The sequence below is a fragment of the Setaria italica genome, chromosome V (assembly GCF_000263155.2).
Source record: "Setaria italica strain Yugu1 chromosome V, Setaria_italica_v2.0, whole genome shotgun sequence".
NCBI classification, from domain to species: domain Eukaryota; kingdom Viridiplantae; phylum Streptophyta; class Magnoliopsida; order Poales; family Poaceae; genus Setaria; species Setaria italica.
In genome coordinates, this window is record NC_028454.1 from 35,523,849 (window position 1) to 35,540,743 (window position 16,895).

A 16,895-nucleotide genomic window follows, 5' to 3' on the forward strand; every position below is an offset into this window, starting at 1 on the left:
TTTTGCAAAGATCTTAAAGTGATTCGATAGTATTGATATTCTCCGAGAGTTGGTGAGGAGGGGGAAATAGAGAAGCATGGGAAGTAATGCGCTAGGAGACTCCACTCATTTCTCACATGTGAAGTATAAACATATATGAGTACGCAAGTGGTGTTAGCCATTGATTTTTCACACGAGAAGATATGGGAGACCAACAAAATCCGGGCAAGTGAAACTAAACTAGTACAGCTTATGCAAGTATGCTCACACAAAAGTGGTTAATGATGAAGTGAAAGGCTCACATAATAATAAAACAATTTTCTTGAGCATGTGCCGGTGAAGAATTGTATTTTCATGATACTTGGATGTGCTTATAATTCTCGAGCACTTTCAAAATAATTGAAGTTATGCTCGAACCGTGAGTTATGTTTTTTTTCTGCTGAGCTGTAGTTCTGCTTTTTTTCTCACTAAATGTGTTCCATTTTGTTGAGACAAAACTTTAACATACTCTTTATCTACGCCATATAAAGTATAGTTATAAGAAAATACTTTTGAACACGAATTTAGTGACACCAAAAGCTTGTAAAAATGAAACAAAACAAGGCTTCTGTAGTTCTATAAATGAAAAAGAAACGAATAGCCATAATATCTCGTATCGTCGTATCTATACCTCGTACATGTTGGGACGAATTTTTTTTTTTTTGGTGCGACTGCTGAAGCAAAGCAAATCAGCGCCGGCGCCAAACATACAACTGGCAAACCTTGGCTTAACCAGGAGACCTGTCTCTCTGTGCGGTGTGCCGTGTGCGCCCGTGCGGCCCCGCGCCCCCGCCGCTGGAATGCTGATGGACGCGCCACAGCCAGGCTGCATCAGCGACAGCTTCCCGAAAAACCCCCAAGCACGGCTGACGTCATTCCCGGCGTTCCGCTTCCCTTCCCCCAAACGCAAGCCCTCTCTGCCCACAATGTCCGCCACCGCCGCCGCCCGCGCCGCGCGGCGGCTACTCCCGTGTCGCCTCCAGAGCACCACCACGCGGCTTCTCCATGCGAGTACGCGCCTTCTCCCTCTCGCTCCCTCCCTCCCTCCCTCCTTCCACTAGCCTCTTCTGGTCGCATCAGCCTCCACGGCATCTGCCGCTCGGCGTCAGATCGCTTTCTCATTCTCACGCCCACCGTGGCCTGCAGGTGCTTCTTCCCAGGGAGCGGCGCGGGAGGCGTCCGGAAGCTTCATCCACCCCGCCGCCGTCGTCCACCCCGATGCCTCCATCGGCCAGGTGAAGCCTCCTCCCGCGTGCGCTCCCACGCACTGATCGCACGCAGCTGAGATTCGTTGTAGTGGTGGCACGAAGCATGTGCGGCGCTGCACTTCTGAATTTTTCCGATGGAACCGCCGTTGCCTGGGTTGTTCTATTAGGTTCATGCAGGTGGCGTGCTTGCTAGTTAATTCTGCTTGCCGGATGAGCCTCCTCTGCAAATTGCCTGATACAAATGCTCACAATCTAAGATGATGCTTCCTGTTTCCATCTACAGTGCCTTACGTGTTAAGTATGTATTTATAGTAGACTTGTGTTTTTACAGTGGAAAGCCTCAATGTTTGTGTGTCCCTTGGACCACTTTGCAGGGTGTGTCGATAGGGCCCTTTTGCACGGTTGGGCCTTCGGCTAAGATTGGTGATGCTTGTCAATTACATGCTGGGAGCCATGTCGTGGGAGATACTGAGCTAGGGGAGGGATGTGTTGTTCAAACGTGAGATAGCATCTTTTCTTATGTTGTTCCTCCTGATCTCCACTCTTTTGTAACTACGTTGATGCTTGCGGTGACCTACATTGGAACTCCATAGTTTGATATATAACTGAAGCAAAGAAAGATGTATCGAACATTTTTTGTGGAATGGAAGTACAATTTAGCATGAATTGCAGCTACCATAGTCTGAATATCGTCACAACAGTAGATGAGTTGGAGCTCCAAGTCCAGTATTTTGATTTTGGGGATGTTTCCATAGGCAATTGTAAATGGTTCGTGTGTCGTTGCTTATCTATCATGGTTGGAGCATCACTACCTCCAGACTCCTCTGGAGCACTGAACAAAGACCTTCATGACAACTTTTTGATGAAAAACAATCGAAGATCTTGAACTCACAGCATAGAGTTACTTGGCTGAAATACTTTGTTTTGTAACAGCTTAGCCATAGCTAACAACACTCTATGCCTGAATTTGCAAAATTCGAGGATAGTACATTATATCGCAAACTCGTAATATATCTTACAATTTGATATGTGAACAGCATAGATCTATCCCAATTCATACTATGGAATATAATTTTCTGGCAGTGGTGCTATCCTTGGTGCAGATATCCCTGGGCAGACAATTATCGGGGAAAACAATGTCATCGGACACTATGCTATTGTTGGTTCAAAGTGCCAAGATTTGAAATATAAGGTTAGTTTTTCTTTAATTATTGTCACATAAAGTTGCAGGTGTAAAATTGACACATGACATAGAGTTTACTTACCATTCATATAAAGTATCTGTATGAACTATGAACTTTAAAACCAATGGCTCTTATGGACCAGCGAAGGAAAAATTTAGGCGCTGGCGCTCACATGCACAACTTCTCACCGTAGACAATGATTGTGTTTTTTGGCTACTTGAAATGCTATTCTTTGTGCAAACTATTAATGCCCTTTTCGTCTTGTTTAGACTGGAGATGAATGCTTTCTACATATTGGTAGAAATAATGAGATCAGAGAGTACTGCTCTATTCATCGTTCTTCTAAATCTAGTGACTGCACGGTATTCGGATTTCTTGTTCGATTACAAGTTTTTTTCGCCGAGCTTACATCTTCCATCTGACTCATAGGGATCTGTTTTGCAGGTGATTGGTGACAAAAATCTTATAATGGGTTCGTGCCATATTGCTCATGATTGCACGATTGGTAACAATAACATCTTTGCTAATAATACTCTATTTGCTGGCCATGTAGTTGTTGAAGTGAGTAATCATTTTACTATGGTAGCTTTCTCTCATCAACTGGGTTGATGTGTCTTTAAAAGTGTTCTTTTTTTTTTCCAGGACTTTACTCACACTGCAGGGGCTGTTGTTGTCCATCAATTTTGTCATATTGGGTCATACTCATTTCTTGGTGGAGGCTCTGTGGTATGTTGAAATTTGATCTGCATTACTTACAGTGGAACATTGTTTTTATGGTAAAGAAAAATGATACTTCATGTAGTTTTATCAACAATTTCTGAAAAGTATTGCACTATCACAAAATAAAGATGGGAAAACAGAACCCAGGAGAATCATAATGCATTCAATGTTACATGATTATATGGGGTTCAGGGACTATCAATTATGCTGCGTTTTCTCACCAAGGAGGCTCTCACTGCTAATATCATTTATTTGATAGTTGTTTCCATTGTATTTATTTTCTTTATTTCCCCCTCTATGTGCTTGTTGAAGCCTGATGGAACTGTAGTTCCCACTATCCAGAAATAGCCACCTTGAGTTGACACTTGCAGTGTTTAACCTTTTGATTGTTTGAATGTCAAGTTTCTTCATATGTTACCAAAATTCATTCATTCAATTTGGATCAGGTTACACAAGATGTGCCAAGGTACACGATGGTTGCAGGTGATAGAGCAGAGCTTCGTGGTCTGAATCTTGAAGGTCTTAGGCGCAACGGATTCTCGAACGAAGAGGTTTTCCTATATTACTGAAATGTTGAGTCCTTATGGATAAAATGCAGTGTCCACAGCATGATAGTACTACGCTACCTTTTGTACTTGAATCAGAGTTTTAGGGAGGGTATATGCAAATGTCTTCTATATTCTATTCATTGGTACCAGTAGATGTTTTAACATGTTATCAAATTCAATGTTTGTTCACACTAGGGAGCTGCCAGTTGGCACTTCGCAGTTGCTGTAGTGCCTTATTAGAAAGACATCTGGAATAATATAACTTTTGCAATAAACGAAATTTCTAATGCTGGTTTAAAAACTTCAGGACATCCTTAATAACACTAGGGGCCTAGAAGTTTGCAACTAAGTACATTTGGCTGTCTTGTAATACTGACATGGAATCTTCATAAATCTAGGTACGAAGGTTAAGGAAAGCTTATCAGAAAGTATTTATGCCAACTATTGCTAGTGAGATTAGCTTTGAAGATAGACTGGCTGATTTGGTAAGCATACTTGCTCATCATTTTGTTGGTACCTCCACGTGTGCATGTATTTATTTAAATCCATATCACCAGGAACGGGAAATTGAGTTGTCAGAATCTCCAGCTGTATCCTGCATGGTGGAATCAATTCGCATGTCGTTTGATCAAGGACGTCGTGGGATTTGCAAATTCAGAAGTTGGAACAGTTCATAAGTGAGCGGTGAGCCAGTTCTTGTCTGGTTGTTATGTCAGACATTACTTAGGTATTTTGTGCAGTAATATAACTTTTGGTGTGGCGTGAATTGTGACATGGTGCTTTCAAACCTTTCCGTTTCTAATAAATTCTGAGAAAGGAAAAATCATCAAGGTAGGGTGGCATCGAGCACAACGCGAGCATGTTGAAAAATGCACTAATAAATGCTACTGATCAACGATTATTTTCCGTGTCATTGCAAAACTTTGTGCTATTCAGTTTATGTGGAACTCGATTTGGTTTTCACTATCTATCTTGGTTGCCAATATGTGATGTATATCTTGTGAAGCTTTGCTGCAAAGACTGAACCGTTGGTTTTCTGTCTGCAGGTGCATATTCAGTTTTGCTGTCCATCATACCTGAACACGTGGGCACATCACATAGCCCATACCCTGAATATTGGACCAGGACCTGTCAAAAAAAAAAAAAATTGGACTAGGCAATCCCGGTTGAACCTGGGTGATCAACAAGATGTTCTTCACATCCGTGTATAGGACATTCAGGAAGCCTGCTGTAGCCAGAATTTTGTTCCGGATGTATGAATTTTTTTTCGCCCTATTTGTAGTCGCGTGCTAGTTTACAGGGAATCATGTATTTTGTTCAAACTGTACATGGTGGCCTATCCCAGGTTCAAATATGCAAGATCTGAATAATATCACCATTAATCGGGACCGAATTTTGTTCATTGTGTTCCTTTGTGACAGGCCTAGCATTGGCAAGTTTTAGAACACGTTCGCAAACTGATTAACTCCCATGCGCTTCAGCAGCATTTCAAGAAGCCCAGCGTCCAAATATGTCTCTTGGAAATTGGAATCAATTCTGCCTGCAGGACCAATCTCCATAGTTTACCAGGATAAGGATCCTAAAGCCCTGACTATCATTTTTTTTTCCAATCAAACGACTTGTATACAATTATAAATTCTAATCTGCCACATTACCGCAAGCAGTTGCCGTGGTGTAGTGGTTATCACGTCAGTCTTACACACTGAAGGTCTCCAGTTCGATCCTGGGCGGCAACAATTTTTCCCTTTTTTGCGTTTCTTGTGCTTTTGTGATGCACTTCCTTTTTTTGCTCTGTTTTTCATTTTTCTTGTGCTTTTGTGATACGCACAGTCCTACCCCGAGAGCAAATTGATATATAGTTTCGTCTTTTCTTTGTTTTTCATAGGAACAACATCACAGTAAATAGGATAAACTATCTCATGCTACAAAATGCCCCATTATACATTCTTCTCTCTGTTCCTCAATGTTCAGAGCTCTACTATTATAGTATTATGAGCTATCATCTCTCATTGCTCCAAGTGCCATGGCGTCCCATCAAAATAGTATATCAAAATAGTTTGCTTCTTTGTTCTTCCATGGAAGAATGCCGCATTAAGAGGAGATAAAAAAAAAGCAATATCTTTTTGGTTGGTGGACAGAGTTTTTATGCCAAATCGCTAATTTATGAATGTATGCGCCCACCCTTTGCTGCCACATTAAGCAGCTCCTCCATTTGACCTAGCTAGCGGTGATTGTGATACTGACCTGCATGAAAACGACCATCTCTTTCTTTATTTGCCAATATAAAGATTATTAAGTCCAGGGATGGAAATCATTCAGCTACTCGTTTCTCTGGTTTTGAGCAAAATAAATAAGTACCCCGTAGCTTATATATGAGCCACTTGCATATAGTACATGCATATTACTAGCAATGCAACTGGCAAAGAAAATTAAACATAATTGGACTCGGCTTGCCTTTTTTTACTGACCACCTTTTATTCTTTGTGAAACGGTAAGGAATGAAATCATCACACGGTTGGCAACGCGGAGTCAAGCGCTGCATCATCGTCCACCTCGAGGAGATCCAAGACTACACGCTCGCGTCGCTCAACCTCGACGACAAGACTTCGTGCACTCCAACAATCCGCCGGCTCCCGCCCTGGCACCTCGGCTGTATAGATGGGGAGATGACTCCACGCCGTGCAGCGGAACGTGCCGCACGTCCACACTCGCCACCGCACTCGGACCAATCGCGCCTTGGTCGGAGCAGTGCGGCAGGCGACGAGCAACAGCGCAAAGATAGGGAGGAACGGGAACACCAGCGCCCGGGCTACAACAACGATCACCCGGGCAGAGGCAACGTCTGGCGCCAATGAAAGGATGACGACGACGATCGTGACCAGCACAGTCACGGTGACCGCTCTCGCCGCGCCCATGACATGCGCAAGCAGACGGGCGGGGAGAGCTACCGCGAGCGGCCAGGTGCTGGACCTGGGGCGGAGGAAGTAGGCATGGGGCGTCACCACCAGGATGCTGCCCAGAATGTTGGTGACGACGATACGGGCATCATCAACTTGCCTTAGCAGCTGCCCCAACTTGGTGCTCTCCGTGATAAGAAGGTGATTGAGCTCCAATTCCTCTTCGCTAATCAAGCCTCGACAATCCAGGAGGCGGCCAAAAACTTCTTGCGCAGGCAACAGGGTATGGTAGATAGGGAGCTAGCGCCTCTTAACGCGCTCTTCTCGGACTACATCGACAAAGCAGCAGTGCTTGCTGACAAGCTCCAACTACCTCATAAGGGGACTGAAGTTTGGTCTGAGGGTCGTGGATACAAGGCAAATAACAAGGAGGCGCCGATGATCAGGGTGGCAGGTGCATTTGCACGCATCCTGGACGACATACCAGTAGCAGGAAACAAGCATGATGGTGGTGCCTCTATCTCCGTCCAGGAGATGGATGCAGCCTTGTAGAAGCTTCAGGTGGAAGCTGCTCTGTATGGCCAAGAGCTGGCTACCTTGCCGGCTTCGTCAATCATGGCCTCTGGGCATGACTTCGCACTGGATCAGAACTTCACTAACATGTTCAATGCTACACAGATGTTGCCAGACCTCGCCACCGACACCAACGACACAGCATACGTCGACGCCGATCAAACCGACGGAGCGGAGGACGGTAGGGACACCCGTCCGCCACGATGCTAGGCAGTGTGGAGCATAGCAGCCCGATCGGCAACACGCTTGTCAGGGCCCTCTTCACCAGGCTGGAGCCAATCCTCCACATCGTGGAGCCACTGCTGGAGGAGCAGAACCTGCTGGCACACATGGAGTCGGCTAAATGTCGCCATCCACGCTGCGTCTTCAACATGTCTACGATACATCGCAGCACGAGACTTTCTACCCATCAGCCAAAACGCGCGCAACAAAATCTATGTCGCAAACTTGGCATTCTAAATGATGATCTGCAGCCCATCGAGGCTGCACTGCAGGAGTTCTTGGCAATGTTCTAGGGGTCACTACCTCAAGATGTGATTGCGGCACTGACAGTGGCATTCAACTTAGAAGACATTGATGCTGAGGAGCTCGACGAAGCTATGGCCACGGTGGCAGGAGAAGCCATCGCCGACATCCAGGAAGCCACCAACAGCTTGCAGGCAGAAGCTCTACGGGCGGCCACCTAACTACCAGCTTAGTAGCTAATTCAGTATCCTCTTTGTCATGTTAAGCACAACTTCTGAACTATCAAGCAGTGCAAGGCGCCACTGCAGCAAATTTCAATTATTCAGTGTCTCAACATTCAATTGGGTTGTAATCCTAAAGCCATAATAGATTCATGGCTACTTAACTCACTCTGCATGGTCGTTTTGCTGGTTGTGCTCCTGTTGATGAAGCCGGGCACCATTCGGAGTGATTGTGCATTTCTCTGCTACTACGAAAAGCCACAGCTGCTGACCTGCCCAGGCTGTTCAGCCGATACAAGAGATGCACCGCTTTTCTTTAATTATAGCAATGAACCTTGAAATCTTATGTTGGAATGTGAGAGGGCTCAACCGGAGAGCTAGGAGAGACACGGTCCAAGACACAATTTCCTCCACACACTGTCACATCACCTGTCTGCAAGAAATGAAGCTAAACGAGATAGACCAATTTACGGCCGCGTATCTGGGAGGGCACATGCTTGACAATTATACTTTCAAGCCAGCGGGGGGCCTCAGTGGCACGAGGGGTGGCATTATTCTAATGTGGAACAACGACCATGTCAAGCTGACCAACGTGGTCATAGGAGTTTCATATCACGACAACAGTAATGATGCAAGTAACGACAAACAATTTCACCCTTTCGGTGGTGTATGGCCCAACCAAAACTAGCAGGAAGGCCAATTTTCTTACAGAACTTCAATGCCAAAAGCCTCAAAGCAATTCTCAATGGCTGGTACTAGGCGAATTTAGTTTCATCTACAAAGCGAGTGACAAAAATAACAGCAGGCTAAACCTGAGGCTAATGAATATGTTTAGAGAGGCCTTAGATGATTGTGACCTTCGTGAAATTCACCTCCAAAACAGAAAATTCACTTGGAGCAACGAAAGACGCAACCCTACTCTTGTTAGTCTTGATAGAGTATTTGCTAATGAGGAATGGGATCATGCTTTCAGTAACCATGTCCTGCACACCCTCTCCACCTCATTATCTAACCATTGCCCATTGTTGCTCTCCAACCAAAGTGGATCGAGACATCCGAAATCCTTCAAATTTGAGAACTTTTGGACAATGCTGTTGGATTCAAGGAGACAACAGCTTGGACATGGAATACGCAATCATCACATGTTGAGCTTTTCCACAGACTTTACCACAAGCTCCATGACACGGCCGTTGCACTGTGAGAGTGGAGTAGCCATCTTATACCAGATGCAAAAATGCAACTATACATGGCCCTAGAGGTCATCCTCAGGCTGGACATGGCGCAAGAGCACCAAACACTCTCGGAGGTCAAACACCTCCTACGTAGCCGGCTGAAGACAAGGGCCATGGGGCTGGCTGTGATTGAACGAGCGCGTAAGAACCAAGCTAGCAGAATAAGAAACCTAAATTTAAAGTTAGGGAACGCAATGAAAGGATCTTGATGTCGCCTGGGGGGTTTGAATAGGTGTAACATGAAAATCGTCGCCACTTAAAACAAGTTTATCAGTGACTTTCGAATTGTTCTAGAAATACTTCCGGAGATTCCAAATTACGGAATCTCCGAAAACTCCGAAGATAGGAAACACACGCCTTAAGCAGCAGAATGAAATCTATCTGCCTGGAAACCGGAACTTCCGGTTTCAAAACCGGAGCCTCTGATTTTGAGTCGGGAAGAGAGAACCCCTTAAACCTTATGCAATGCAAGTGAGGTAAAGATCAAACCAGATTAGAGAATATTCTCAGATGGTGTATCTTACCAAGATCACAAAGCTCCTCCTGCACTTCACAAACACTAACACCCAAGTGATTCACCAATGTTACAAAATCAACAATGAAGTGGAAGTGGAAAGAAAATGTAAGCAAACTAGTGAGGAGATACAAAGATTTGTTTCACCGAAGTTCAGATTCACCCTAAGCGAATCCTACATCTCTATAGGGTGCTTCCAAAGAAGCCGGGTTGCACTCAACCCTTTCCCCACTTCACTAGTTAGCTTCTTCCCTTTTGGAGGTGAAGCTTGCCCTGCACAAACTGTCCAATGGCTCACCACACCTTGGGTGCTCTTGGGCAACGTCTAGCCATCTAGGAGGAATACCTCCAAGAGTAACAATGCTTCACTTGAAACTTGACAAGGCAAACCAGTGCTCAAGCGTATGAGTGCTCTTCTAGTGCTATCAAATAACTCCTCTCTACTACCCAACTCACAAGATCTTAGCAAAGATCACACTACCTCACAAAGAGGGGTTGGGGAGAGCTATTTGGCTTTGGCTCAGCTTTGAATAGGCAAGAAGCACAGCTGTAACCGCAAAAAACAGCAACCAGCCACTGAGGGGGTCGTGGGGTATAAATACCCCACTCCCCAAAAACTAGCCGTTAGAGTTGCCAGACCAAAACCAGAACTTGTAGTTTTCCAAAACCGGAACCTCCGATTTTTCAAACCAACTAGTAGGAGTTGAGTTCCGTAGCTTTCCGAAACTTTCTTCAGAAACTCTGGAACTTCCCGAAACTTCTCTGAAAACTTCCAGAACTTTCTGACCATTAGTGTGTACGTGTGGCTTTTGTGTCTCTCTTGCCTCACATAGGATACTTGAGCACTGAGACTATGTCAAATGACCATGTGATGCATCCCTCTTGATAGTACGGTACACCTATACTGAAGATCAAAATATAAATACCTTGTTCATCTTCTTGAGCTTCATTATCATGAACCATGCCATACTTGATAAGCATATCTACTTGAGAGCTACATCCATCTTTATCTCTTTGGTTTGAGCACTTCAACCTTGAGCTAGTGACTTGGATCAATATTCAACCACATATGAATGAAACCCAATTTTAGATCACAAGTCACTTCTTCATATGAATCAATAAACATTTGATGCATCCTATTGCTATACTCGGTACGGCTTGACTTGATACCTCATAATCCTCTAAGCACTAGCCACTTCATCCTAGCAAAGTTCATGGCCCAAGTCACTACTTGACCAAACCATGCCTAGTATCTCATAGCTAATCACTTTGCTTGATTTCTTCATCCAAGAACTGCCGCATTTGGGTCTAGCTATGTTTTGACATCATGAATAAAATCCTCTTGAGATCATATCTTCTTTTGACTTCTATATCCCATTTATTTACAACAAACTTCTCATTTTATTTAGAGACCAATTAATATTTTAATGCCATCATGTCTCTTTATTTACTTCGATTTGCTTGCCATATAATATATATATAGCCATCATGGGATTCACATAATATTTCTCACGGTGACATTCATCTTTAATTTCAAGCAATCTTACAATATAAGGCCATCAACCAAGCCTCAACTCTCTTTTACACCATTGCTTGCTTGAGTGAATGATGCCATATATTGTGCTTGTTCTTTTCATTGTATGAGCCATTTAATACAATCTTTCTCACAAAGATTATTCATCAATAGCATTGTCCTGCTCATAGACTTAAACAAGTTCATTAGACCTTTAATCACGTTGTCATTCAACATACCAAAACCCACTAGGGACCTAGATGCTCTTTCACGCAAACATACGCTTCTTCCACCGACGAGTCAACTCCAAGCGATGGAAAAATTTCATCCAGAGACTCAAGAAGGGCAATGGTTAGGCATGCACACATGAGGAAAATTCAACTGAGATCCAAAACTTCTTCAAAGCGACCATGTAGCAACCTCAGCCTCATCTAGCGAACTTTAATTGGGGCCTCCTCGGGATTAACCAACACGACTTATCCTTGCTAGACTTCCCTATCTCTGAAGCTGAAATTAAAAGAGCCATTGATAAAATGCCGAGTGATAGAGCACCAGGACTAGACGGATACACTAAAACATTTCTCAAATCATGTTGGGATATTATCAAGCACGATGTAATGGTAGCGGCAAATGCTTTCTACTCTCTTCGCTGCAACAACCTCCAAGTAATCAACTCAGCCAATATTATTCTATTACCAAAGAAAGATGGGGCGGACACTATTCAGGACTTCAGGCCCATAAGCCTAATTCATTCTTTCATCAAAATCATCACCAAAGTGTTGGCACTAAGACTCCAACCGCACATGAACTCCATTGCACCAAGAAAAGAGGAGATTGACGCGTTGGTCAACATATTGACTATGTTTGGAGAGACAACGGGGCTGAAAACAAACTTCCACAAGTCAACTGCCATCCCTATCTGCTGTCAAGGAATACAACTGAGTGAAGTTCTACGAAATCTTCCGGCAAAGCATGGCAATTTCCCAGTCATGCATCTGGGTCTACCATTGTCTAAAACCCGCCTAAAGACGGTGGAATCACAACCTATAGTGGACAATGCCATAGGCAAACTTAGTAGTTGGAGCGGAAGGAACATGACATCACCCGGGCGGCTAACGCTTGTCAAATCAGTCTTGTCCTCCCTATCGGATTTATAAGCCTGGCAGTCCACCAGGGGGTTACCCAAGTGGTTGATTTGTAGGTGAGGGCGATCATGAAATCAAGAACTCGAAGATGATCGTGAGAGCACAAAGGGGACACAAGGGTTTTAGACAGGTTTGGACCTGCGGAGAGTAATACCCTACGTCCTGTATGTTGGATTGTATTGCATGGGATTGATCTCATGCCATCGAGAGGCTCCCTTGGCCACCTTATATAGGCTGATGACCAAGAGTTATAAGTCAGTTTGGACTTAATCTACTCGATAATTTCATGGAAGGTAATCTAAGTCAGACTACAAAACACGTCCCACGATATCCAGGCAGACTTGGACTGTCTAGTTGCCTTGACGTGTACTCAGAGTAACTTCATGTCCTCGGCCCGTACGCTCTGATTGGGTGGGCCCACTTGTCAGGTCCGGCTAATATTGTGGTCGATGGGGACCCGTGGGGTACTCATATCCCTCACTCTCAACCCGTCTATCTCCTTTTGGTCTTGACAAGGATGGATTGTTCTTCACTGCTGAGTTCAAGCAAGAGCCTGTTCACATTGATTTTTTAGAATGCGCGTTGCATGCATGTTTATAAAATACTTGTGTTTTCTATCTTGGTACTTGCATCACGAGATGATCAGATGATGTACTCTCCAGCATTCTATAGAAGTAGGGAACCCTGCATCAGAGATGATGCTACATTCGCGTCATGATCAAGGTACCCACTGAATGCAGCCGCTTTCACAACTCTCCTTTCTTTATTTTTTGGCTGAAGATTAAATACTTCGATCAGGGGTTCAGTCCTGAACCAACTCTTTCTGAGCCGTCTCAAATTGTTTGCATGACATGAGCCGACAATGTTGCAGCACGAATGCACACGATGCCCTTTCGGTATTTCGACATATTTATGATTTCATGTTCCGCTAATTACATCATTGGAGAAGCAAAATATGCTATGCGTCATGTCCACTTGCTTCGATGCATGTATAGCGTGCATCAAATTAAATTGATTAGCATGCACACTAAGGCCGATCGTGATTCACACATGGTGTGATTAGCTATCGATGAAGATTTTGATAGCGCTTAACCAACCGATCGTCTGGACTAACTATTTGTCGCCTTGTAAACGTGTTAGTATTCTATTCCTCTTAACAATATGTATTTACTAAATGAGTAAACTATCTAGTGTCGATTAGATAGAGAATAGAGACCACGTTCTTAGCAGCTTAGTTTTCTAGAAGCTTGTCAGGAATTTAATATTATGGGAAGTTAGCAACCATATTAATCGATGATCATGTCCATGCATGGTCATATATAGCCTATAGGTTGTTAGCTCGATAATCTACAGAAACAAACAAATGGACACAGCCGAACATGAGAACACTATGGTATAAATTCAAACAGAGGCAGCTGTGGTTTGGAACCGCTAACAAACAATGGAGTATGCTAGCTAGATAAAAACTTCTGAAATAGCATATTTTTGGACATGATTAGCACCTTAATTACTGCTGCCTATTTAACTCACCTTCCATCCAAATTTTTTTATACCGGTTGTCTTTGGACCCGGGACTAAAAAGCCGTTTGTCCCGGGTCAAAAATCCACCACCGACATGGGGCTCTTTAGTCCCGGTTGGTAATAGCAACTGAGACTAAAGAAGCCCTTTAGTCCCAGTTGTAAGGGCTAGTGGGATGAGGGAATTTGGTGAGGTGTTTACTCCCGGTTGAAAACACCAACCGGAACTAAAAGCCCCCCCCCCCCCCTTTAGTCCCGGTTGGAATTAACAACCGGGACTATTTAGTTTCGGTTGTTAATTCCAACCGAGATCAGGACTAAAGGCCTCACCTTACCAACCGGAGCCTTTAATTTAGTCCCCCCTCTCTCTCCACTTTATCTTCTCTCCTCCTCTCCCCTCCATTATCTCGCGCAAGCTCTTCTCTCCTCCTTTCACCTCCCTTATCTCGCACAGGCTCTCTCTCCAGGCGCAGCGGCGGGGGGCACGAGTGGCGGGGGCCGGCCTCCGGCGGGCTCCCGGCAGCCGGTGCGAGCGGGCGGGCGAGCAGCGGGCGGCGAGCGAGCGGGCAGGCGGGCGAGTAGCGGGTGGCCGTCGAGCGGGCGAGCGGGCGGCCGACGCGGGTGAGCTGGCCCCTTTTTTTTTATTTTTTGAACCTTTTTAATCCCGGTTGGTAACACCAACCGGGACCCGGGTGAATGACCCGGGACTAAAAAGAGCCCCTTTTGTCCCGAATAGTTAGTTCCGGTTGATTTTTCAGGAGGTATGTGGCTTACCAACCTGGACTAAATGTGAGTTTTCCACCGGTGTAAATTAAATATGCCCAACTTGTTCTCTCTTTTTTCCCCGCAGGAAAAGAATGCTGACTTGTTGTGTGTGTGAGTGTGTGTTCTTATCACTAGGGCCATCATTGGCGACTTGATCTTGCAACACGCATTTATTTGGAACGGAAAAACTATTATCTTCATATTACGTCGTCCCGAACAGTTGAAGTGTCGCACTTTCATTTCCTTTTAAAGTTGCAGAAAAGAAAATAACCCTTATCTAGAGTCCAACGATTCTTTCAACGCCAACATTAATAACAAGACAGACACCACACATCCCGTACCATGAGATTTTGCAACTCAAGGTAGGTGAGAAGTGTATCAAGATCAAAGTTCTAAGCAATATACTATAAGACATAATGTGCACCAAGTGGACTAAAAAAAGCACGGTGCTCTGTGGATGGCACCCTCTACAGTTTCATGCATTCAGATGTATTTGTGCTTTGAATGTACTTGCTTGATGCAACTCGTTTAATCAAAAGGCATTTGATCTTGTTGATTATTTTCACAGTATTGATAATTAGTGCAGAGTTCCTTATGCTTAATTACAGTGAAAAATAATCAACCTGTACTGCTTATTATTGATGAAACAAGTTGCACGAATGAATCAACCTTACTATTACTAATTGGATGCTCCATTTGAAGCCTTCAGGTGAAGTCATCTTGGATCCTAGGTAGACAACCTATAAAATAAAAAATAAGAGAAATCCTATAAATTCTCACAAAAAAGTAAAAGATATGGCCATCAATCGGTAGTCTCAAATCATCGTAACCATTGAATCTATTATGTTTTCTTAAAAATTACTCACCTATGCTATTATGAAAATAGCCTAAAGTAACCCCTAAATCTATACCTAAATTACCCTCTAACATTAAATAAAATAAATAAAAGTAACCCCCTAATCTTCATCAAAATTACCCACTTATGCCATTATAAAAATAATTTAAAATAAACCCCTAGATTTGCAACTAAATTACCCACAACTAATACTTCAAAAATAACATAGAGTAACTCCTTGAATTTGCATCTATATTACCCACATATGTCGTTATTAAAAACATGAGTTTTAATTTTTTTAATCCAAATCACTTAATAAAAAATATACAACAATATATGATTCTAAATTATCTATTTTTACACAATTCATATATGATACAATAATTAAGGTACATACGTGATGTGTGTCATCATTATTTATAATGATATAGAGGAAGTGATGAGAATATAGATTTCTATGTTAAAATTATAGCTAAATTGTAGGATCCATTAAATAAATTCAAGCGCATAGCTGTGATGTAAAATGAAAAATGAAAAGTTAAAGACTATAAATGTGTATGAAAATACTATAGAATAATTACTAACTAAAATTTATCGGATGAAAATAATAAGTATATATCCATATAAGTATTATGTTCAAATAGTTAATAAATACAAGATAGCTCAAGGTAATAATTTTGTAGCAATGTGGCCTCAGTTTTTTTCCATTGGCCACTCCGCATTATTTCTCATGAGACACCAGGAAAAAAAGATTAATCCTATAAATTCTAACAAAAATAAAAATATCAAACATCAATTCTGTATAAACTATAATAATCATAGCCATTGGTCTATTATATTTTCTAAAAAGTTACCAACTACTATCATTACAAAAGTATTCTAAAATAAATCCTAAACCTATATCTAAATTACCAAGTTTTGTTATTATAAAAACACCACTAGTACTTATATTGTCACACCCGGCTTTAAAACAAAATCAAGTGCTACCTATATGTATGCCAGGATCAAGTTTCATACATATAGTGACATCATCAGTGAATAACAGTAACAATATCAAGTAAAGTAATATAAATAATGACTTACGAGTCTATCAGAGATATACAACTTATTCCTAGAAATGAAGGCTCCAAACTTCACAGGCAGTCTACTGGGGGTTGGGTACACCTAAAACTAAGCATCATCATCATCTTCAGAAAACTTCACACACCTTCCTCTTCTGAGCAGTAGTAAGCAAGGTGAGTAAACTTATATTTGGTACTTAGTAAAGCCACAAGAAATAACTAGAATAATGATTTAAGTCCATCTTCAAGTTCAATTATCATGTGAGGGTCCAGGCCACTCTTGACCGTGTGCAGAACTGATAAATCAGTTTTACACTCTGCAGAGGTTGTACAGTTTCACCATAAGTCGCGTAAAAGTTCAGAAGCACTTTAGACCCAACCATGTTGTGCTGATCAGGCACTCATCACACTACCGAGGTGTGGTTGCATAGGGATGCTACGAGGCCTTTACAAAGATTCCCTAATAAGAAGGATCCCA

General features: G+C 42.9%; 1 protein-coding gene and 1 non-coding gene across 3 annotated transcripts; both read left to right on the forward strand.

Annotated features, from left to right (window-relative positions):
• The first annotated feature begins 859 nt into the window (after positions 1 to 859).
• On the forward strand, positions 860 to 5,060 carry LOC101775968 (probable acyl-[acyl-carrier-protein]--UDP-N-acetylglucosamine O-acyltransferase, mitochondrial). Of its 2 annotated transcripts, none has more exons than XM_004969731.2 (11): positions 860 to 1,029; positions 1,165 to 1,253; positions 1,601 to 1,725; positions 2,310 to 2,418; positions 2,680 to 2,772; positions 2,855 to 2,971; positions 3,053 to 3,136; positions 3,577 to 3,681; positions 4,077 to 4,163; positions 4,236 to 4,362; positions 4,725 to 5,060. In XM_004969731.2, exons 1-10 carry the CDS (start codon positions 945 to 947, stop codon positions 4,353 to 4,355), a joined length of 1,014 nt encoding a protein of 337 aa, XP_004969788.1. In that variant the 5' UTR covers positions 860 to 944; the 3' UTR covers positions 4,356 to 4,362; positions 4,725 to 5,060. The 2 variants fall into 2 exon arrangements, with proteins under 2 accessions (XP_004969788.1, XP_022682155.1); XM_022826420.1 differs by having other exon boundaries at positions 2,855 to 2,915; positions 3,072 to 3,136.
• A 281-nt stretch (positions 5,061 to 5,341) lies between these two features.
• On the forward strand, positions 5,342 to 5,414 carry TRNAV-UAC. Its single transcript has one exon. It is a non-coding gene; the product is annotated as a tRNA-Val (tRNA).
• The last annotated feature ends 11,481 nt before the right edge of the window (positions 5,415 to 16,895 follow it).

Bases quoted from the DNA above. Each gene is read 5' to 3' on its own strand.
- LOC101775968 (XM_004969731.2), top strand. From the start codon at position 945: ATGTCCGCCACCGCCGCCGCCCGCGCCGCGCGGCGGCTACTCCCGTGT. The intron at 1,030-1,164 runs GTACGCGCCTTC...CGTGGCCTGCAG, and splicing joins CACGCGGCTTCTCCATGCGA to GTGCTTCTTCCCAGGGAGCG. The intron at 1,254-1,600 runs GTGAAGCCTCCT...ACCACTTTGCAG, and splicing joins CCGATGCCTCCATCGGCCAG to GGTGTGTCGATAGGGCCCTT.